At 42.9% G+C, this 22,645-nt stretch overlaps 1 protein-coding gene across 2 annotated transcripts in view; it reads left to right on the top strand.

Moving 5' to 3' along the window:
- Positions 1 to 22,645, top strand: part of aopep (aminopeptidase O (putative)) — a 111,743-nt gene that overhangs the window by 60,059 nt on the left and 29,039 nt on the right. For both annotated transcript variants that reach the window (XR_002878689.2, XM_024001931.2), the window contains exons 8-12: positions 68 to 170; positions 336 to 443; positions 1,048 to 1,091; positions 1,986 to 2,046; positions 10,778 to 10,861. Coding sequence is in view for 1 of the 2 variants with exons in the window: in XM_024001931.2 (XP_023857699.1) it covers positions 68 to 170; positions 336 to 443; positions 1,048 to 1,091; positions 1,986 to 2,046; positions 10,778 to 10,861 (400 nt within the window). In the remaining variant the exon portion in view is untranslated. The remainder of the gene's footprint in view (positions 1 to 67; positions 171 to 335; positions 444 to 1,047; positions 1,092 to 1,985; positions 2,047 to 10,777; positions 10,862 to 22,645) is intronic.

Below are 22,645 nucleotides of genomic sequence, written 5' to 3'. Positions count from 1 at the left end.
GACTGTCTGTCCTGTCTGACTGTCTGTCCTGTCTGACTGTCTGTCCTGTCTGACTGTCTGTGTGCAGGCCCAACATGGAGAGTACAGGCCAGGTCAGTGAGTCTGGGTCGTCCCTGGTCAAACATGCCCTCAACCCTGAGAAAGCCTTCATGCAAGTCCACTACCTCAAGGTACGGAGAAATAACACAACATACAGTAGGACCAGTGTGACAGTAGCTTATCAAATACCGGAGGTGTCCGTCTCCCACCTCTTTAGGTGTTGTATTCGTTTGGTATTTGATGTTCCCTCCTGCTCTGATGGATACGGTTTGTGTGTGTTTTTTTTTCTCTTCCAGGGCTACTTCCTCCTCAGGTTCCTGGCCAGTAAAGTAGGACACGAGTTCTTCCTCCACTTCTTCAGGCTCTTTGTAAAGAAATACCATGGACAACTAATTCTCTCTCAGGTAGGTGCTACTGTGTTATTACAAACGCAAAAGTCCATTTCACATGGACAACTGATCTACCACGAAGAGAAATGCTGTTAACCTAAATCTTGGAGTCAACTCTCTCACACAAGTTGTCAGTGGTTACTCGTTAATGCAGACATGCATTCTGGTGTCGGTTGAGGTGGTACTGAAAGGGATAAAGCAGTCAGCGTTTGAAACACTCTCTCTCTATGTAAATGTTGATCCGAGTGCCTTACCTGTCAAGAGTTGTTGGTCCTGCCAGGACCTTACGGCTGTGAGCGCTCACACCTGGTCATGTGCTTGTTTGTGTGCGTGTGCGTGTGCGTGTGTGTTTGTGTGTGTGTTCCTGTGTGTGTGTATGTAAGCCACCACACCTGGCCCTTGGTGCCTGCAGTTGAGGCCCCGGGGCCCCATTCATTAATGAATGTTTCATAAACACGTTCAGACACAAAGCAGTGACCTAGGTTCACAGGCACAGAGTTATTCTAAGAGCACTAATCATTATACACACACACACATACATACATATATACATATATATATACATATATACATACATACACTGAACTACATGCAATTAATCATTGATGTTTTGGTTCAGGATTTCTTGCAAATGCTGCTGGAGACCTTTCCTGACATGGAGAGGTAAGTGGATATTAGTCATTCATAAACTGACAATTGTAAACCCAGATCCACTAATGTTTACTGTGAAAAGACGACCGCTTTCTCTCTCTCTGCTATCTCTTTACTCTCCACTCATCTCACTCCCTCGCTTTCTCTCCTCCTTCATTTATTGTCTCTTTCCTCTCTTCAGTCTTTCTCTCGTTGCCTCTCCCTCACTACAAATGATCTGTCCCTCCCTTTATCTCACTCTCTTGCTGTCTTCTCCACTCCCTTCCCCCCCCTCCTCCCTCCTCCCTCCTCTAGCCTCCTCCCTTCTCCCTCCTCTCAGAGTGGTGTCTTCTCCCTGCCTGTGCTGTAGCCTGTGTCCAGAGCAGATTGATTAAATTAAAGTGAGAGTTGGAGGGAGAGTTAGGGTCGGTCAATATTTGTGTCTGCTGCTTCTGACTGTAAACACCACGGACTGAAAGAGACTGGAAACAGGCTTAGGAAACTTGTGTGTGCACATGCATGCATACGTGTGTGTGTGTGTTGTTGTGGTGTGTGTGTGTGTGTGTGTGTGTGTGTGTGTGTGTGTGTGTGTGTGTGTGTGTGTGTGTGAATAAATGTGGGCAGTTGGGTTTGTGCCTGAATTTCCCCTTTCTACTACATATGTGGGATCTTAATTTGAGCCAGTTTGCCACAGCAGGAAACTAATCCTGCAGCAACAGGACATTTGAATTATTATGTGGATTATAATTAATGGGCGTTTTTTGTAGGGGTCAAATTAAGATCCTACATCTGTATTTGAAGGTGTTGCCCGAAACATTTTCGACATTACGATAACTATTTTCCCAGGATGATGTTCTATCATTGTGTCTTAGGTAATAACAGTGGTTACATTAACAATAATAATTATGTTCTGCCATTGTGTTCCAGACAAGGCCTAACCCTTGAAGCTATTTATGCAGACTGGCTGGATCGACCCGGAATTCCTAAGGTAAGCTGCATGGTTGAAACGTACTGTATGCAGTTATACTGGCCAGAAAGGGCCTACTATATTGATGTGGAGGTTGGACTGTGGAGCTATTCCCCTTTTTATTATTACAAGACAGAGAGTTGGCAGACAGAAACACCAGGCAGCCACCAGTTCAAGCTTAACAACTATGTATTTTTCATGACAATAAAAACATTGTGGTCATGTGCAATACCAATACAACATTATTGAAAATGTGATGCACAAGGTTTGAAACTAAGAAAACACACACACACACACACACACACACACACACACACACACACACACACACACACACACACACACACACACACACTACCCCCCCTCGCTCTATCTCTCTCTCAATTCAAGGGCTTTAGTGGCATGGGAAACATGTTAACATTGCCAAAGCAAGTGGAATAGATAATAAACAAAAGTTAAGTAAACAACAAAAATGAACACTAACAGAAGTTCAAATATTATATTATGTCGTATTATGTCTATATAAAGCGTTGTAACGATGTGCAAATAGTTGAAGTACAACAGGGAAAATAAATAAACATACGGGTTGTATTTACAATGGTGTTTGTTCCTCACTGGTTGCTCTTTTCTTGTGGCAACAGGTCACAAATATTGCTGCAGTAATGGCACACTGGTATTTCACCCAGTAGATATGAGAGTTTATCAAAATTGGGTTTGTTTTTGAGTTCTTTGTGGATTTGTGTAATCTGAGGGAAATATGTGTCTAATATGGTCATACATTTGGCGGGAGGTTAGGAAGTGCAGCTCATTGGCGGGAGGTTAGGAAGTGCAGCTCATTGGCAGGAAGTTAGGAAGTGCAGCTCATTGGCAGGAGGTTAGGAAGTGCAGCTCATTGGCAGGAGTTTAGGAAGTGCAGCTCATTGGCAGGAAGTTAGGAAGTGCAGCTCTGTTTCCACCTCATTTTGTGGGCAGTGTGCACATAACCTGTCTACTCTTGAGAGCCAGGTTTCTCAATAGCAAGGCTATGCTCACTGAGTGTACATAGTCAAAGCTTTCCTTAAGTTTGGGTCAGTCACAGTGGTCAGGTATTCTGCCACTGTGTACTCTCTGTTTAGGGCCAAATAGCATTCTAGTTTGCTCTGTTTTTTTGTTAATTCTTTCCCATGTGTAAAGTAATTATCTTTTTTTTTCTCATGATTTGGTTGGGTCTAATTGTGTTGCTGTCCTGGGGCTCTCTCTGTCTCTCTCTCTCTTTCTCTCCCTCCTTTTCACTCTCCCTCTTTCTCGCTCTCCCTCCCTCTCACTCTCTTTCTACTTCTGGTGTTCATATAAAGTATGTTGCTCTATCAGCAGAGTCACATGACTCATTTCTCTTGCAATAACACTGGTGGATATGAATGGTGCTATGTTTCTCTCTTCATTAGGAGGTCCTAGAGCACAGATACCATTTACATCTTGAAAACTCTCAGCTGTCTGCTAGCCACAGCCCTCCTACTCCCACGACTACCTCACAATCAATCAGCGACTACTCCTACTGTAATCACCGTGGTAACGGATCTTAATTACCTTTGTGGTGTTCCGCTGTCTGGCAACCTTCACCTCCTGGAATATTCACTGGGATGATGTCATCATCCCCTACCTCGGAATGAGTGACGGTTTGATGTGTCAGTAACAGTGGCGGCACTTGGATCAATCAGACCCTTTTTAGGTGCAGTCCTTTTTTCATTCCTTGTCTTGATCCATTATTCGAAGGTTAATAATGCATTGAACTTGAACATGGCTGGAAATAGAAAATGTCAGGAAGTTGTATAGAGGCCTAATAATAAACAATGACATCCACACACATCCCAGAAAGGCCAAATGGAATGGGAACTGAACAGCTTTCTATTTTAGACCGCTGTTAGTATGAGTAAGCAGGCAGTTTGGGGATGATGAATCTTGGGTGGGTCGTGACACTTCAAATAAAATTTCAATAAGGGCCCTCCAGTCACCAGAGCATTGAAAGGACTGTTCTTATCCGATGCATTGTGTTTATATTTCCCCTGTCTAGGGTTGCAAAATTGCAGCAACTTTCCCAAAATTCACGTTTCCCAGAAATCCCAGTTGGAATATTCCTGGAATCAGGAGAAAATAAACAGGAAGTCCTTAAATCCTCTGAAAAGGATTTCTGGACATTTTGCAACCCTACCCCTATGATCAGATGTGACAGCTGTTGGCAGTGTGTGACGGGAAAGGGAACTGGCCTCATCCAATGTTTAGTGTTGTGTTTTCCGTAAGCGCCAGCTGACAGTCAAATACCTGACTACTAACTCAAATCAAATGCCACCAAATGTGATTTTGTATGGCAAAAAAATTGCGGGTGGCAAGTCATAGCACCTCCATAGATGGCTACTTTTTCATTACACTGGCTATTTCAGATTTTCAGGGACACACCAATTCTACCTGATTTATGCACAGCAGCCATTTTGTACCATATGGCTTACTACACAGCCCTTAAATGTCTAGTTTGTATGTGTGTGTTTGGGCTTGTAGCGTGCATCTCTACAACCTCAAAGAGTGCGTCTCTTTGAGCACTTGGAGTCCATTTACAAGTGGGGCCTATAATGCGATGAAGGGGTTGAGGGCCAACTCCTTTCCCTGTGTGTGTGTGTGTGTGTGTGTGTGTGTGTGTGTGTGTGTGTGTGTGTGTGTGTGTGTGTGTGTGTGTGTGTGTGTGTGTGTGTGTGTGTGTGTGTGTGTGTGTGTGTGCTAAAGCCTTGCTATGCAGGGAATAGCAGTAGTGATCTAGGCAGTTAAACCGCTATGTCTGGTATCCTTCAACACAATGGCACTTTACTGCCTCAACGTTCACTACATTCTACACTATTCTATTCTATTCAAATGGGCTTTATTGGCGTTGGAAACATATTTACATTGCCAAAGCAAGTAAAAAAACAAAACAACAATGACAAATAACAACTCAATGAATTCAACAAAACAAACATTACATACACAAAAAGTTTCAAGAGAAACAATGTTTAAAATATTYGATTATTAGCGGTTCAAAATGTATTATAAACTGGGTGGTTCGAGCCCTGAATGCTGATTGGCTGACAGCCGTGGTACACCACGGCTATGACAAAACATTTATTTTTACTGCTCTAATTACGTTGGTGACCTGTTTATAATATGTACCATGTATCACAATGTACCACGGCTAAGGGCTGTATCCAGGCACTCCGCGTTGCGTCGTGCTTAAGAACAACCCTTAGCCATGGTATATTGGCCATATACCCCACCTCCTCGGGCCATATTGCTTAATTATAAACTGGGTGGTTCGAGCCATAAATGCTGATTGGCTGACAGACATGGTAAATTAGACAAAACATTTGAATTATGTTGGTAACCAGTTTATAATAGCAATAAGGCACCTCGGGGGTTTGTGATATATGGCCAATATACCACGGCTGTCTGTCACTCTATCTGACTCTCTCTGTTTCTCTCTCCTCTCCCTCCCAGTGTTCTTCACTGGTTGCCCTTTTCTTGTGGCAACATGTTACAAATCTTGCTGCTTTGATGGCACGTTGTGGTATTTCACCCAATAGATATGGGAGTTTATAAAAATTGGATTTTTTTTWAAATTCTTTGTGGGTCTGTGTAATCTGAGCGAAATATGTGTCTCTAATATGGTCATACATTTGGTAGAAGGTTAGGAAGTGCAGCTCAGTTTCCACCTCATTTTGTGGGCAGTGTGCACATAGCCTGACATCTCTTGAGAGCCAGGTCTGCCTACGGCGGCCTCTCAATAGCAAGGCTCTGCTCACTGAGTCTGTACATAGTCAAAGCTTTCCTTAAATTTTGGGTCAGTCACAGCAATCAGGTATTCTGTGGGGTCTGGTCCCAGGACCAGCTTGCTTAGGGGACTCTTCTCCAGGTTCATCTCTCTGTAGGTGATGGCTTTGTTATGGAAGGTTTGGGAATCGCTTCCTTTTAGGTGGTTGTAGAAATTAACGGCTTTTTTCTGGATTTKGATAATTAGTGGGTGTCGACCTAAATCTGCTCTGCATGCATTATTTGGTGTTTTATGTTGTACACAGAGGATATTTTTTGCAGAATTCTGTACGCAGTCTCAATTTGGTGTTTGTCCCATTTAGTGAATTATTGGTTGGTGAGCAGGCCCCAGACCTCACAACCCTAAAGGGCAATGGGTTCTATAACTGATTCAAGTATTTTTAGACAGATCCTAATTGTTATGTCAAATTTTATGTTCCTTTTGATGGCGTAGAAGGCCCTTCTTGCCTTGTCTCTCAGATCGTTCACAGCTTTGTGGAAGTTACCTGTGGCCGAGGTATGTATAATTTTTTTGTGTGCTCTGGAGCAATGGTGTCTAGATGGAATTCATGTATTTATCGTCCTGGCAACTGGACCTTTTTTGGAACACCATTTTTTTGTCTTACTGGGATTTACTGTCAGGGCCCAGGTCTGACAGAATCTGTGCAGAAGATCTAGGTGCTGCTGTAGGCCCTCCTTGGTTGGGGACAGAAGCACCAGAACATCAGCAAACAGTAGACATTTGACTTCAGATTCTAGTAGGGTGAGGCCGGGTGCTGCAGACTGTTCTAGTGCCTTTGCCAATTCATTGATATATATGTTGAAGAGGGTGGGGCTCAAACGGCATCCCTGTCTCACCCCACGGCCATGTGGAAAGAAAAGTGGGKTTTTTTTGCCAATTTTAACAGCACACAATTTTAACTGTTTGTGTACATAGATTTTATAATGTTGTATGTTTTTCCCCCAACACCGCTTTCTATCAATTTGATTTCCATGCCAAATTGAGTCAAAAGCTTTTTTGAAATCAACAAAGCATGAGAAGACTTTGTTTTGGTTTCTTTCTTTGTAAATTAGGGTGTGCAGGGTGAATATGTGGTCTGTTGTACGGTAATTTGGTAAAAAGCCAATTTGACAATTGCTCAGTACTTTGTTTTCACTGAGGAAATGTACGAGTCTGCTGTTAATAGCCTAGTSGTAGCCTAGTGGTTAGAGCGTTGGACTAGTAACCAAAACGTTGCAAAATTGAATCCCCGAGCTGACAAGGCAGTTAACCMACTGTTCCTAGGCCATCATTGAAAATAAGAATTTGTTCTTAGCTGACTTGCCTAGTTAAATAAAGGTAACATTTTCCCAAGGTTGTTGTTGACTCATATCCCACGGTAGTTATTGGGGTCAAATTTGGAGTGAACAGTTCTTGTTACAAATATTAGGGAAGATGCCAGAGCTGAGGAGGATGTTAAAGAGTTTAAGTATAGCCAATTGGAATTTGTGGTCTGTATTTTTTATAATTTCTTTTAGGATACCATCAACACCACAGGCCTTTTTGGGTTGRAGGGTTTGTATTTTGTCCTGTGGTTTATTCTGTGTAATTGGAGAAAGTCAGTTCTGGTAGTTTTTAATAGTTGATTCTAAGATTTGTATTTGATCATATATATGTTTTTGCTGTTTGTTCTTTGTCATAGAGCCAACATGATTTGAGAAGTGGTTTATCCATACATCTCTGTTTTTTGATAGATAACTATTTGCGTTGTTGTTTGTTTAGTGTGATTCTATGGATTCTTCAATTACATTGAGCTGATTGCTGACGTGCTGTTCCTTCTTTTCCCTTTGTGTATTTCTGTATTGTTTTAGTGATTCACCATAGTGAAGGCGTAGGCTCAGGTTTTCTGGGTCTCTATGTTTTTGGTAGGATAGGTTTCTACATTTTTTTTCTTAGGTTTTAGATTTCTTCATCAAACCATTTGTCATTGTTGTTAATTTTCTTAGGTTGTCTGCTTGACATTTTTTTGATTTGATAGKATTCTCTCTCACTCTCTCTCTGTACACACTGTAGTATTTGATTACACACTTCTGTCTCAGATCTGTCAGTCACACAGCTAGCCTCTCTCTTTTCTGACTCTACCCCCCCTCTCTCTCTACTCTCATCTTTCTCCTCCCTCCCTCTCTCCGCCTTATTATCATTCTCACCGTCTCTGTGATTCAAAGTTGAATAGTGGCTTGGGTGAAAGCTTTAATAAGGTTAAGTGCTGTGTGTGTGTGTGGTGTGTGTGATGGTGTGTTGTGTGTGTGTGTGTGTGTGTGTGTGTGTGTGTGTGTGTGTGTGTGTGTGTGTGTGTGTGTGTGTGTGTGTGTGTGTGTGTGTGTGTGTGTGTGTGTGTGTGTGTGTGTGGTGCCTTCATGTATACGTCTGTTTGTGTGCGTGCTTTGCGTGTACGCTTTGGCGTGTGTGTGGTGACTTAGTCCTGTGGGATGCTCTAAACACTGCTTTTGTTAATGAGGGGATTTTTCCTCTCCTCCACCTTCGTTTCTTCTTCCCCCCTCTTTCTCTTTCTTCCTCTCACCCCCCCCTCCTTTTCTATCATCCTTTCACAAGTCAAGACCGTGAGATTTCCCGATCCAGAAGGGAAACGAGAGTGACTGTTACTCCCCCCTTCATTTCTTCTCTCCCATCTCCTCCTCCCCGCTCTCTCCTCCCCATCTCCTTCCGCCCTCCTCTCTGCCTACCGTCCCTTCCCTACTCGTCGCTCTCCCTCTCGTCTCTTGGGCCTTCGGCTCAAAGTGTCCTTTTTTTCTCCTGTTCAGATCTCTCTCTCTCTCTCTCTCTTCCTCTTCTCTCATCTCTCTCTCTCTCTCTCCTCTCTTCTTCGCTCACTGGTTCACTCACATTCCCTCTTCCTCTTTCGTTCAGTGCTGTGTGAAGGGAGAGGCCGCCCGCCCCATACGGACACAGACTTCACTGGTGAAGAAGTCAAAGCGGAGAGTAACACATCTCACCCCCCCTCTCTCTTTTCCCCCCACTTGTCTCTCTCTCTCTCTTCCCTCGTATCTATGCTCTCTTTCTGCCCGTCTTTCTTTTACGCCTGCTTTTGAGGAGCTCACCGAGATTTGGAGTTGTTTCCTCAGCTATTTGAGGAACATTCTCACTCTCTCTCCCTCTCAGCTCAGTTTATGCTGCCTCTCTCTGTTGCAGCCTTTCTCACTCTCCTTCTCTCACTCTCTCACTCTCTATCGCCGCCTTTCTCCGTGCATACATCTGTTGCGAAAGTGGGGAAGCACTGTCTTTTTATCCGTATCTTACAGGCAGAGCATTCCTTACTGACGGAAAGACGAAATAACAGACCTGACTAAAAAATGTGCGTGTGTATATGTGTCTGTGTGTATATGTGTCTGTGTGTCTGTGTGCGCATGCAATATGAGCTATTGATAGATAAAGCTGTATTTAGGGTGCTTGTCTACGGCGTTTTGGTAGTATAGCCATGAACACACTCTGTAGGGACTGTTATTGTCGTGGCAAGGACGTCTCGCTGTCTGTCTCTACCTTCACCGCTTGACTCGCTGTTGGGGCTTGCGTGCGAGCAGCCGTGTGTGTGTGTCTATACAGGGCTCCAGTCCAGACTCACATATTCCCCTGGTGGCACTGGTGCCACTAACTTTTCCAGTGGATGGCACCAGCCCATGATTTGGTGGCACACAGATMTTGTTTTTCACGGCGTCACACAATCAAATGAATTTCGATCATCGTCTTATAAAGTCATTATAAAGTATACAATGTTTGATTAAGAAGTTGTAATAGGTGTTATTCAATAAATACGTTGTTACTCCAACATGGCCAAGAGCGAATGCGTGATTCCAAATATTTTGATTTGCAACGTAATCCAGTGATTGTCGTGAATTTTTGGTTTACAATGAACTTTTGTTATATTTTACTGTCAAAATAGGGCTCCAGAATTGTCCATTTTTTTTTGTTCAATAGAAATGAACTTGCTTTCATTTTTATGGGCACTAATATTATATATAGGCCTAATTCAGTTGGCGCTAATTCACCACATGAGGAAGTGGAAACTCGAAAGACATTAGCTAGATCGCTAACTCTTAATATAACACCTACTGCTAGTCGACGTGTATTAATCTAACAGTAAATGTAAGAATTGCAATGAGGCCTAGTGCACCCGCGATGGCCGATGCGCAATGTCGCGCACTCTGTGTTTCAAAGCCATATCACATATCTTGATTGTAAAAAAAGTGTGCTTTGAGATCAATGATGATCATTGAGAAATAAAGACGATACCTACAGAAAGCTGAGACCCTCCTCTCTTTAATATGGATAACTAGTTGCTTCCAAAATGGTTTTGTTTTTSCATTTTGAAATGTTATACAATCACGAGGGGTTACACGAGGGGGGAGAGAGTGTGAGAGATTTGCTCATTACAGCAGCCAGCCCCAATGTAGCAGGCGGGCACAGCGGCAGGGCAGACCATTTTATTACAGGAATCATGAGGATAATGCACTTTGCTGTTAAACAAAATCCTGTTTTTTATCTGCCCCAAAAATATGATGTTTTAATTCATGGTGACCAGGTAGAATGTGCAGCTCGCACAGCCAAGTTRAAGGGTCCCAAAATGCATCTAAATGATCGCCCTGCAAGCCCTGCAATGAGTGTGTGTGCGAGACAGTGTAAGCAATGGAATGTGTGCCGAAAGTCTGTTTATACTGTAGTTACTTACTCGTATTAGATGTGTGCTGTTTTTGCCCTGACCTCTCTCTCTCTCTCTCTGTTTATCTCCTTCCATCCCTCTCTGCCCTTCCCTCCCTCCCTCTCTCTCACTTACCCTCTCCCTCTCTCTTTATCCTCTATCTCGTTCTCTCCCTCCCCCTTGCCATCTCTCGTCATTTCTCCCTCTCTCCTTCTCTCATCCCTCTCTCCCTCCCTCTCCCTGGGCAGGTAGCAAAATGGATTGGTCTCAGTCCGAGCGTTGGAAAAGGCCGAAAGCGGAAGAAAGCAGGACTGAAGGTGAACTTCAAAGAGGTACGAGCCCACTTTGGCCCGAGAGAGGTCTATTTGAAGCGTCAATCTCATGCGCTCATGGCCTCAGTGTGTCTTTCACTGACTCAGAGCCTCCAAGTGCTCTCTCTAGGCCTCTCCCTCTCTCTCTAGGCCTCTCCCTCTCTCTCTAGGCCTCCCTTTTCCTTCTCTCTCTAGTATGTTTAGAGCCGTGTTAAGGTGTAGAGTTATGCAGCACTTCACTTCTCTGTGTCATTTCCATTGTGTCCTGGTGTATAGCATTAACATGTCATGCTCCAAACTGTGCCTCTCTCCATGTGTGTGTGTGACACACACACACACACACACACACACACACACACACACACACACACACACACACACACACACACACACAAAGGGGCAGCGAAAGGGCCTCTTCCTGTGGGAGGGAGAGTACGGAAATCAGACCCATGAAAGAATAGCCAATTACTGTCCGCTTGGCCACGCACAATAGCCTGGGAGAGAGGGAGGGAGGGGAGGTGGGGGGCGTTCAGTGTTTGAAGTTACGCCATAAAAGCCATCCTGAAAGGAAACACGAGGTGACCCAATCCACCTCGGCCCACCCCACCTCTCACCACCTCCCTCCCTATGCCTCTCCCCTACTGCCCATCATCCCATCATCCCTCTCTCTCTCTCTTTGTTTCTGTGTACAGAGGGAGGGCCTGGATGGGCCAGGTGTATTTTATATTACTCCTTCAAACGCGCCTGCCGCATTCCCCCCCCCCTCCCCCTCTCTTCCCCCATCTGCCTGTCACAGGTCTATAAATCACCAAGCAGACCGACGAGGGGAAAGGTAGAAGAGAAAGCAGGAAGTGAAGAGCACAGGGGAAGAGAAGGGATGAAAGATGGGGGAGAGGGTGGACAAGAGCGAAGAGAGAGGTGAAGGGATAAAGAAGAGAGGAGAGGAGAAGACAGAGAGGAAAGAAGGGATGAGAGAGGGTTGCAAAATTCCAGTAACTTTCCCCAAATTCCCAGATTTTCTAGAATTCTTAGTTGGCAGATTCCCAAAATCAGGAGGGATAAGCAGGATATCAGGAATCCGACCAGGATTTCTGGAAAATCTGGGAAGTTACTAGAATCTTGCAACCGAGAGAGAAGTACCTGGAGAGAGTAGAGTAAGAGTAGAAAATAAGGAGAAAAGATTTGACTATAAGAGAGAAGAGAAGAGATGACGACAAATATGAAAAAGGATGAGACAAGAGAATCGACAGAACATGATGAGAAGAGAAGAATGGAGAGAGGAAGAGAAGACCAGTCCAGACTGGCCAAAGGCATCGGGCATGAGACAGAGCCAGTGTAGCGTTTAGCACTAATGACATCATAGATGATTAGAGGTCTAGACACACACACACACACACACACAAAGTCACAGTGTATAGAGACTCAGACACCCCCCACAGAGAGAGGCCTGAGATCAGGGTCACTTTAATAGAGCCAGACTTTATTACCTCCTTCCCTTCATCGCTTTTATGTACCGTGTGTGTGTGTGTGTGTGTGTGTGTGTGTGTGTGTGTGTGTGTGTGTGTGGTGTGGTGGTGTGTGTGTGTGTGTGTGGTGTGTGGTGTGTGTGGTGTGTGTGTGTGTGTGTGTGTGTGTGTGTGTGTCGTGGGTGTGTACGTATATGTTGGTTGTGTGTGTACGTATATGTGTCTTTGTATGTGTGGGTGTGCACATGATTTTATGTCTGTGGCTGTGCGCATACGTATACAGTATGTGTGTATGTATGTGGGTGTATCAAGGGTCTGCTAAAGGATATTAGTCATGCTCTTGTGGTAATGGGCCTCATTTTGCTCTCATTTTCATCTGTGGTTGGTGTAATGAGAGGGTCTCTCTGCCCCTGCTAATCAGCTCAGGAAACCCTGTAGGGGAAGGCAGTCTGGCACCGGCGGGCAACAGCTTCTTTGGCAAACATCCCAGTCACTAACCAGGTTTCCATCCAACCTTTTAATGTGAGTATAGATGGATAGATTATAATCACCAAGTCCTTGATTAGTGAAATCAGGTGTGTGAGAGTTGGGCTAGAACAAAACCCTTCATACCAAGAATTGGGCTGTTCTGTTTTGCTTGTCTGTGGTAAATCTTCTTGCTGTACACTGCTTGGGAATGTTCCAGAGACTGAGGGAAAATGGGGGAAATGAGTCTCCAACCAACACAATATCAACTAATTCACACCTAGGTGACGACCTGTCCTGTATAACACACTCCACCGTTTACAGATTGCCATAGCAACAGGCGCTATGCATATCGGCCCCCTCCCTCTGCTGCCTCCTGAAGTCAAGTCAACAGTGACTGTACCACTTCTTACGTTTACACTTTGGTCATTTAGCAGACGCTCTTATCCAGAGCGACTTATAGGATCTTAAATATACGTATTGCTTAAATATAGCATGGTGACCTCTATGTAAACTGTGACATCACCATAGTTGAGTTGAGTAAGACTAGACAGTGTTTCTTTGCAGTGGTTGTGACGTGTTTATAATGAGGCTGATATGTGTTAACACTAGGAGAGCCGAGAGAATCATGTTGACTCAAAACAAATGTACTTTTTTAAAGTCATGTCCCTCCCCGTCCTTGACTTTTACTAAATATGTCTATATAACACACTATCATTGTTAGAATCTTAATATCACAAACCAAATTTGTGTTATGAGTAGTTTTAAGAGGACATACATTTTTTTYCCCCTGCCCCTCATTCACCGCAAATCACTCACTGGCAATCAGCCTGCGTAACTGATGGCCCATGAAAATGTGTAGATTTGCAGGAAATTAGCTTTCAAACTGTACAATTGTCTCTCAGCCTCATGACAAAATGTGTACAACAGTATTATAAAACTGTACATTTTTCTCTCTGCCCCATGGCAAAATGTGTTAAAATGCATGAAGTTAGCTGTTTTCCTGAATGTTTTTAGGGGGTTTAGCCAAAAGACAAGTCTTTAAACGATGGGTGAGAATATTATCAATTGTTAAATTGTATATCAAGAATCTGATGAACAGCGCAGCTTGAAAATGACACAGAGGCAGGTAAACATTTTGATGTCTATATAGTATTAGAAAGACTCTTAACCTCTGAACTCTATTTCAAAATATAACTTTTTGGCAGAATTACCATGATTCCAACCGCTCCCAACGTGAGCTCGCAACACTCAAATCACAGTAATATATTTCAACTCAAAATATGCCATTCTGTTCTTTTGAAATGCATTTTAAATGATTATTATTACGATTGCATATACTGTATGAAATGTATATATTAGACTGTTAAAATGTTGATGTTCAAAAGATGTGTCATGGAATGGATGGCTTTCCCATAAAATTCTGTTCAACATTTTGGGACCATGTCTATTTACACAAATGACAACAAACATGTCACTCATATCAGTGCTTCCTAGTTCCATGTATCAAACAGTTATTTCAGTTATACTAAAACTAGGAAAATCTGGAGAGTCCCCTTCTGAATATAGACCCATATTATAGACCCCCAATTGTGACAATAAAATAATAACTAAGCTTATAAGCAATAGAATATCAAAAGTGTTCCCAGATTTGATACATAGCAATCAAACAGGGTTTATTAAAAATAGACACTTACAAACAAATCCAAGAACATGTTTCAGTTTAATACAATACGCAAAGAAACAAGACATAGATTGATCAATAATGACTGTTGATGCCAAAAAGGCTTTTGACTGCCTTGAATGGCCTTCTCTATTCAAAACTTTGGTACCATTCAACTTTCCAGATAAAATAATAGATTTAATAAAAATGTTATATAACTGTCCTAAAACAAAAATATAAACAAATAATACATTATCTGATAAAATCGCTTTAGAAAGGGGCACAAGACAGGGATGTTCCCTCACCCCACTCCTGTTTGCACTGGCAATTGAACCGCTTGCAGAAAGAATTAGACAGGACCCAAATATAACAGGTTACAGTATGGCAATAGGAAATAATGATACCAAATAATGGCAATAGGAAAAAATAAATATATCACTACAGTATTTACAGCAATCATTTGGACCACAAAAATATGAAATACTTAGGATGCTTAATAAGTGACAACAAACACGTGACAACAAACGTGTTTGTTGATGATTTCCATGATGTTTTTGTGATAGGGAAGATATCAAAATCTTGCAGAGAGCATATCCAACTGACAATCTCTTAGAAAAAAAGATTAACTATTGGAACCAAGACATGAAAAGAATTGATGTTGGCACAAGATGGAGGGAAAGTTGGAGCATAACTAACGAAATTACAGTTAACGAAAATGTACGCTTAATCCAGTAAGGTCTGGGTGTCTTGTAAGGATCCGAAGGCGAGTGGGTAATCTGCCTCTACCATCAGTCCTATTAACCAACGTGCAATCATTGGATAATAAAATGGACGGGACATTAAAAACTGTAATATCTTATGTTTCACCGAGTCATGGCTGAACAACGACATGGATAACATACTGGGTTTTCGGTGCATCGGCAAGATATAACAGCTGCCTCCGGTAAGACAAGGGGTGGCGGTCTGTGTCTATTTGTAAATAACAGCTGGTGCAGGAAATCTAATATTAAGGAAGTCTCAAGGTTTTGCTCGCCTGAGGTAGAGTATCTCATGATAAGCTGTATTTGTCAAGAGAGTTTTCATCTATATTTTTCGTAGCTGTCTATTTACCACTACAAACCGATGCTGGCACTAAGACCGCACTCAACGAGCTGTATAAGGCCATAAGCAAACAAGAAAATGTTCATCAATGGCCTGGCTCCCCCTCCACTCAGTATTTTTGTTAAACAGAAAACCCAAACATATGGCAGCAGATCCACAAGGTCTGCAATGAGAGGTGACTGTATAGTTCCCTTAAGAAAAAGCACCTTTAGTAAATCCGCTTTCTCTGCGAGAGCTTCCCATGTCTGGAATACACTGCCATCAGACACACATAACTGCACCACCTATCACACTTTCACAAAAAACATGAAGACATGGCTAAAGGCCAATCAGATTTGTGAACATAATCCCTAGCTGTGTATTTCYGCTTTCCATGTTGTCTGTTGTCTGTAGCTTATTATTATTATTATTATTGGTACATTGTTTTCTCTTTATTCAACCCGCCCGCCACCCAACTGCCCTTCATCCACACAGTATTTCATGACCCTAAACTCGCCCGCCCCGCAGATATAACCGCGGAGACTGCGGCTTATGAGTTAACCAGCGCATCGCTATTTTGTGTGTGCTCCATTAGTCTAACAGTGCTGTCTGGTTCTGATTCGTCTCAGCATCAGGCAGTGCAGAAGCCGACTAAAGAATGTGCGGTCTGCTGCTAGGTCCAGCTAGGACCCCTATCCTGGCTAGACTCCTCTGATGGAAGACACTACGACGTCTGCTGGACCTGCAACACTACACACACACAGTTTGGTGGATATCAGTTAAAAGTCTATTGTGTGACTTGAACAATATAGCTCAGAAGTGCGTCTTCTAATTGCACACAGTACTAGGGTAGCTCTAACATCCATGTGCATGTCTGAAAGACGACAACCCAATCTATTACTGACACGTTGGCCCCTGCATTACCAGACACTGGGTTATCAGCCTGGTCTCTGAGGTAAAGAATGAAAGATTTACAACTCTAAAGTAATTCAATGGCGTGAATTATGGCCCAACCTGGTCTGAGGTTGGTAGACATGTTCATGGTATCTATCTCTGTGATCCCATGTTGCGTGCCCGATCCATGTGCACCCAGTATTCCTCAGACCGTACCGTGACCCACCTGAACAGAGCATTTGAAGGGTTATGGTTAGGAGGGGATGGGACACCACCATGGAGTCATGTGCTTTCTATTATACATGTACACACAACCACAGGAGAGTGGATTACTGCAATTCCACAAAATCACGAGAGAAATGTAGAGAGAGACGAGAGAGACGAGAGAGAAGAGAGAGAGAGAGAAGAGAGAGAGAAGAGGAAGAGAGAGAGAGCGAAAAGACGAGAAAAAGAGAACGAGAAAGAGAGAGAGAGAAGAGAGGAGAGAAGAGAGAGAGAGAGAGAGAGAGAGAGCTCCTTCCATTGTAAGTGTAGTGAAATATACCCATATCAAACATATTAGCAGTATGCACAAAGCTGTAGGTAACAGAAGTCTCTCTCCTCTCCTCTCAGTTGACTCTTTCCATTGTAGCAGTGGTCCATTGACTAGAGGATACTGTTGCATGGGGGGCCGAGAGGCTTCCCTAATGTTAAAACAACGTCCGTTTCACTCATCTCTCATATATAAAACACTTCAACCCCAATAACAATCTGTTGATTTAGCATTACACGTTTGGCTAGGAATCTCTTGAGCGTGTGTGTACGTGTGCCTCAATGGCACACTTGTGTCAGGCCTGGCCTTATAAACCATAAATCAATCCAATGCTGATTTATTGAGTCAGTTTACTCACACTCTCACACACACACACACTAAACTGTAAAGACGCAGGTTTTATTTGAACTGCGTAGACGTATGCTTTATGTAAGCTGGTAATTGGTATAGCACCTTCCTCTTTATCACACTCCAGAGTCTGGCCTTTAAAAAGTAGGGCCTATCATTAATGGAATGTTATTTGCAGGAAAGTTAAAGGGATGTGTGCAAAAGGCATAATATGTATCACTGTTTGGGAAATTAAAGGTACAGTGTTTTATAGTACGGACAGACTGTCAGAGATATAGTGAGACTGAAAGAAAGTATGGATCTAGACAGAGAGTGGAAAATATCCAGAGAGAGGAAGAGACGGAAAGATAGAACGAAAGATAGAGGTACCTGTCTGTGGTGTATTTGTCTCATTTATCACTCAGCAGTAGGTCTGGTTTTGGGGGGGGGGGCATTTGAAGCTCACTACCTGTCTCATCACTCCACAGGAGACGTGTGTGTGCGCGCGTGTGTATGTGTGTGTGTGTGTGTATGTATCTATGACTCCCTGTAGTGATGTGTGCCCATCCTGACATGTCATTTAACGTCTGGCAGTCGCTCAGTATAATGCCACTTTGTGCTTTATGACTCTCCCAGGAATACACACACACACACACACACACACAATGGTGAGACATTTCACAAAAATGCAGCTGTTAGTCTTTCTATCAAGCATGGAAAAGATATCAGAGGGAAACAGAGGTATGTACACACACACACACACACACACACACACACACACACACACACACACACACACACACACACTGAGGTAACATCTGTGTCTATTCAACAGCTCACTCACAAGAGTTCACATTGGATTTATACCAAACACCAATTTGACACATAGGTAATTGTATAGGACAGAGAGTGGTTGGGTAAAATACATTGTGTGTTTTGAGTTATGCTCCCTTTAAAGCAGCCAGTCTTCTGTTGGAATCTGAATCAATACTTTTACATAAAACCTAAAGGGGTGATTCAGGCATCGACTCATTCATAGGCTTTCATGGGGTACAGTATGTAGTGTCTGTGTGCATGTGTGACTGGGGTGGACTGAGTGCTAAAACATGTCTGTGCTGCTAATGATTGACGAGCTCACGGGACCCTCAGAATGCCCTGACGTAATTAGCCTCCTCAACCCTCTCACACACGCACACACACACCACAGGGTAGGGCTTAATTCAGAATTTAGTTTAGATTTCTTGAATTGAAGTAGTAAACAGGATACAGGAATTAAAGGAAATACAATGGAATTAAGTGAAATTAAATGAAATTCAAACGCCTTCTTTTCTATATTAGGTGTAGTCTATACAAATATCAGTTTTGTACATAAAACATCAAAAATKACATTAAATCCACGACTATCAATTAGTCATTTAGCAGACACTTTTATCCAGAGTGACTTACAGGAGCAATTAAGGTTAAGTGCTTTGCTGAAGAGCACATTGATAGATTTTTCACCTAGTTGGCTCGTGGATTTGAACCAGCAACTTTTTGGTTACTGGCCCGACACTCTTAACCGCAAGGCTATCCACTGTCCCAAGGAAAACAAAACCTGTATGCGAATATTCAAAGTTATTATATTTCATTAATCACTTAAATTTAGTTCAATATGGGGGAAATACTACGTTTCCCAGAATGCATTAGTTTAACCCTCAGGTGAACCCTGAGCCATTCAAAAAGAAGCCAAACAAATTAAATGGTTGATGGAAATATAATTGGCTATTCTCAAAAGAGTATATGAACATTGTTTCCAGAGAAAAGGGATAAATTATTTGGTATGTGGAAGGGTGATCTGTCAGATTCAATGAAATTCATGTTCTGTGACTGAGTGGAATTTATTTTAATTGCACTCAATTCTACTTCCTGTGGTGTGTGGCCAATTTAATWMAAATTWWAAAAAAAATCTAAACATTTTTAGTCTTTTCCAAAATTCTGAATTGAGCCCAACCCTGATATACTTAAGTGATAATGCCAGAGAAGCCGGTGTTTGGAGGATATATTTGCACAGGTGTGTTCGTCTCGGGCCGGGCAAACCATGCCCATATATCCTCCAAACACCGGCTTCAAGGACATTATCACTTTTATACAATGGGTTACCAACGTATTCAAACAATGATTGACATATTTTCATTAAMAAAATATTATTTTGATKAATTTATTCATACTATTTCATCCTTCCACAAGATATAGTTCCGAAACAAATCTAGGGTTGCTACCCAAGCCGGCTGGTCGTTCGTTCTATTGGTTCGGTTGCCAGAGACGCGACCCAGTCGTTCAGTCTTTTTGTTCTGTATCTATGGACGCGACCCAGTCGCTCGTTCTAAATGTTCCATTGCCATACTGGCTGGCAACGTTCTTATCCCTTGTTGCTAGCTAGCCAACTGTGGCTAACTTACAGTCACGTCAAACAGTGCAGACAGAATAACAACAGTAGCTGCATTTCTTTAAGCTGTTTTCGAGTGACATTTCTTTGGATACATAACAATGAGCTAATGAGGCATGATTTCTCCTGGCATAGAAAATGTGCTCTCTCGTTAGGACACGGTTGTTCAGAGGAGCTAGCCAACAACACAGCTAACACAATAACTTTAAACTGAAGCTGGAATGACTGCAAACTAGCTGCACTTAGTTTCGTTTGGCCTTTTTTCAATGACTTTTCTTTGTTTATGTCCATAAAAATGATGCCATTTGATTCATGATTTCGACTGGGGGAGAAACGCTGCCTGCCTCTCTCTCGTCCCGAATCCCGACACGTTCATTACTATGGAACAGTTGGAGATCGAATTTGAATATTGAAACAATGTTGCAAATGTCGGAGAGACAGTAGGGTTTTTACAAATCTCCGCTGTTGAAAACGAGATGTTAGTCGAAARAAAATCGCTTTTTATAGTGGAGATCAAGTTTATAACTTCCCTGCCTGGGCTGATGAGACAGTGGATTACGCAGTCAGATGGAACAGAGTAAATATGCATTTTAAGCTCATAGCTTTAGCCTGTGGTAACTTGTGGAATAGACACCGGCTGGAATGCGGTTTTAACCAATCCGCATCCAGGATTAGACCCACCAGTTGTATAAACATACATACACACACACACACACACAGAGTAATGAGAGCTTTATGTTACTGGGTTCATAGACGCCAGGGATTATGCTTCCCGCACATTAATCCAATAACTACATATCTTTGAGATCTGAGTGTGTGTATCTGTGTGCGCATGTGCTGGCACTCAGGCAGTCTACCTCAGGCAGTCTAACTCAGGCAGTCCAACTCAGGCAGTCCAACTCAGGCAGTCCAACTCAGGCAGTCTACCTCAGGCAGTCTACCTCAGGCAGTCCAACTCAGGCAGTCCAACTCAGGCAAGTCCAATCAGGCAGTCAACTCAGGCAGTCTAACTCAGGCAGTCTAACTCAGGCAGTCTAACTCAGGCAGTCCAACTCAGGCAGTCCAACTCAGGCAGTCCCAACTCAGGCAGTCCAACTGCAGGCAGTCCAACTCAGGCAGTCTAACTCAGGCAGTCCAACTCAGGCAGTCCAACTCAGGCAGTCCACCTCAGGCAGTCCAACTCAGGCAGTCTAACTCAGGCAGTCTAACTCAACAGTCTAACTCAGGGAACTTTGATGGAGGTGGAGGCCACAAAATCTGAACTCATCATGGGGGACTGCAGTGGTTCGCGGGTCTGCGTACCCACATCCATACGCACACATGCAGTCAGAGCCGGCCCTAGCCTTTTGGGGGCCCTAAGCAAAATGTAAAGTTTTACAGTTCATTTCCTGCAATTCTACCCATTTTGCCAAGTGGCATAGAGAAAATGTTGCCRTTTTAAAGCAAGTTTGCTGCAAATCTACAAATTTTGCCATGGGGCAGAGATAAAATTTAGCAATTTTATAACAAACTTCATGCAATTCTACTGCTTTTTGCCAAAGGGTAGAGTGAAATGTTTGCAGTTTTGAATATGATATCTGAGTGAGAGTGACTACCAAAATCAATGGGGGCCCCCCGGTCGGTAATTCAGCCATGATTACTACAAGTTTAGATAGCTGGACGCAATGCTAACTTACAATCTCAAATGTTTTTTTGCTGACATGGGCTATTGAGTGACTCTCTGTGACTTACATAATACGAGATAAACTGTTGATGCTCAACCACATTTTGAAATTGTGCCTTGTGAATTCAACTATTTGGGTGCGGGATGGGCGTAAGCCGCAAGCTCTGGCTCTCCGAGGGTCACGTGTTCAATCCCCCTGCTTTTTTCTCTCTCTTCTTTTTTTTACCCTATCCCAAACCTTAACCCTTAACTTACCATTTAGAATGAATGCCTAAACTTAACTGTCAAGTTATTTCTGTTGTAACCCTATCCCAAACTTAACCGTCGAAATTTGACGTTTGGAGAAACTTCAAAATGTAACGTTTGGAGAAACAGTGAACAAACGTCGGAATCTGAAGTCAAACAGGTAAAACTGTGAGATCTTGTTGATATAGCAGGGCCCATATGGTTCTGGTCAAAAGTAGTGCGCTATAAAGGGTATACAGCGCGGTTTGGGACACAGTCCAGATAGATACATACCACACACAGAGATCAAACATGGACACCCCATTTCCCAGCTTCCTCTGTGGTCAGGTGCTCTCTTGTCAAAACAGGCTGGAAAACTGGAAGCAAACCAAACACGCACACACAGACACGCACATTCCAAACCACGACCCATTCTGCCAGACATGTCATAGAATCCAAGCCTAAACTGAACTGTGCTTTTTCCGTCAGAATATCATGTGTTCTTTTCCTCTGGTAAATTGGCTGTGGTTGTATGCATTATGATGTTATGCTATGAGAAACTTCTGTCTGTGTGGATCACTTCTCTGATGGATAATGAAGAATAGAGGAAATGGCATCTTCATCCTAATTCAATTGAGCTGGTGATGATGTTTCAGAGTCCAGTTCTAACCTGGTCTTCTCTCTGTGACTCAGCACGGAGGCGTCATGCCCATAGGGGGCACAGGGGAACRTGACCCCCTCAGATTTTTGGTTTCTCTGTAATACTACTAGCCACCTAGCAATTTTATGAAGTTGGCTTTTACCTAGTCCAGATAGGTTCCTAACCTCATAACTAGCTACCAAGAAGCCATTTCAGGCTGTCAATCAAGTTAAAGAAGTTAGCTTGGCTAACTATTTTCGCTAGCATGCCTGCTGGCAAGGTTGGTAGATTTTAGAAAAGCAAGCAATAACTAAATGTACTGAATAAGACTCACATTCCTTTCAATCTTTTACCCAGATTTTAGCAAAGATGCATAAAAGCATATTTGGTTTAATTTAAAAAAGACTCACCGGTCAGGACAGCTC

Source organism: Salvelinus sp. IW2-2015, linkage group LG15 (assembly GCF_002910315.2).
Source record: "Salvelinus sp. IW2-2015 linkage group LG15, ASM291031v2, whole genome shotgun sequence".
In the NCBI taxonomy this organism is placed as follows: domain Eukaryota; kingdom Metazoa; phylum Chordata; class Actinopteri; order Salmoniformes; family Salmonidae; genus Salvelinus; species Salvelinus sp. IW2-2015.
This window is presented reverse-complemented; position numbering and strand designations above follow the sequence as displayed.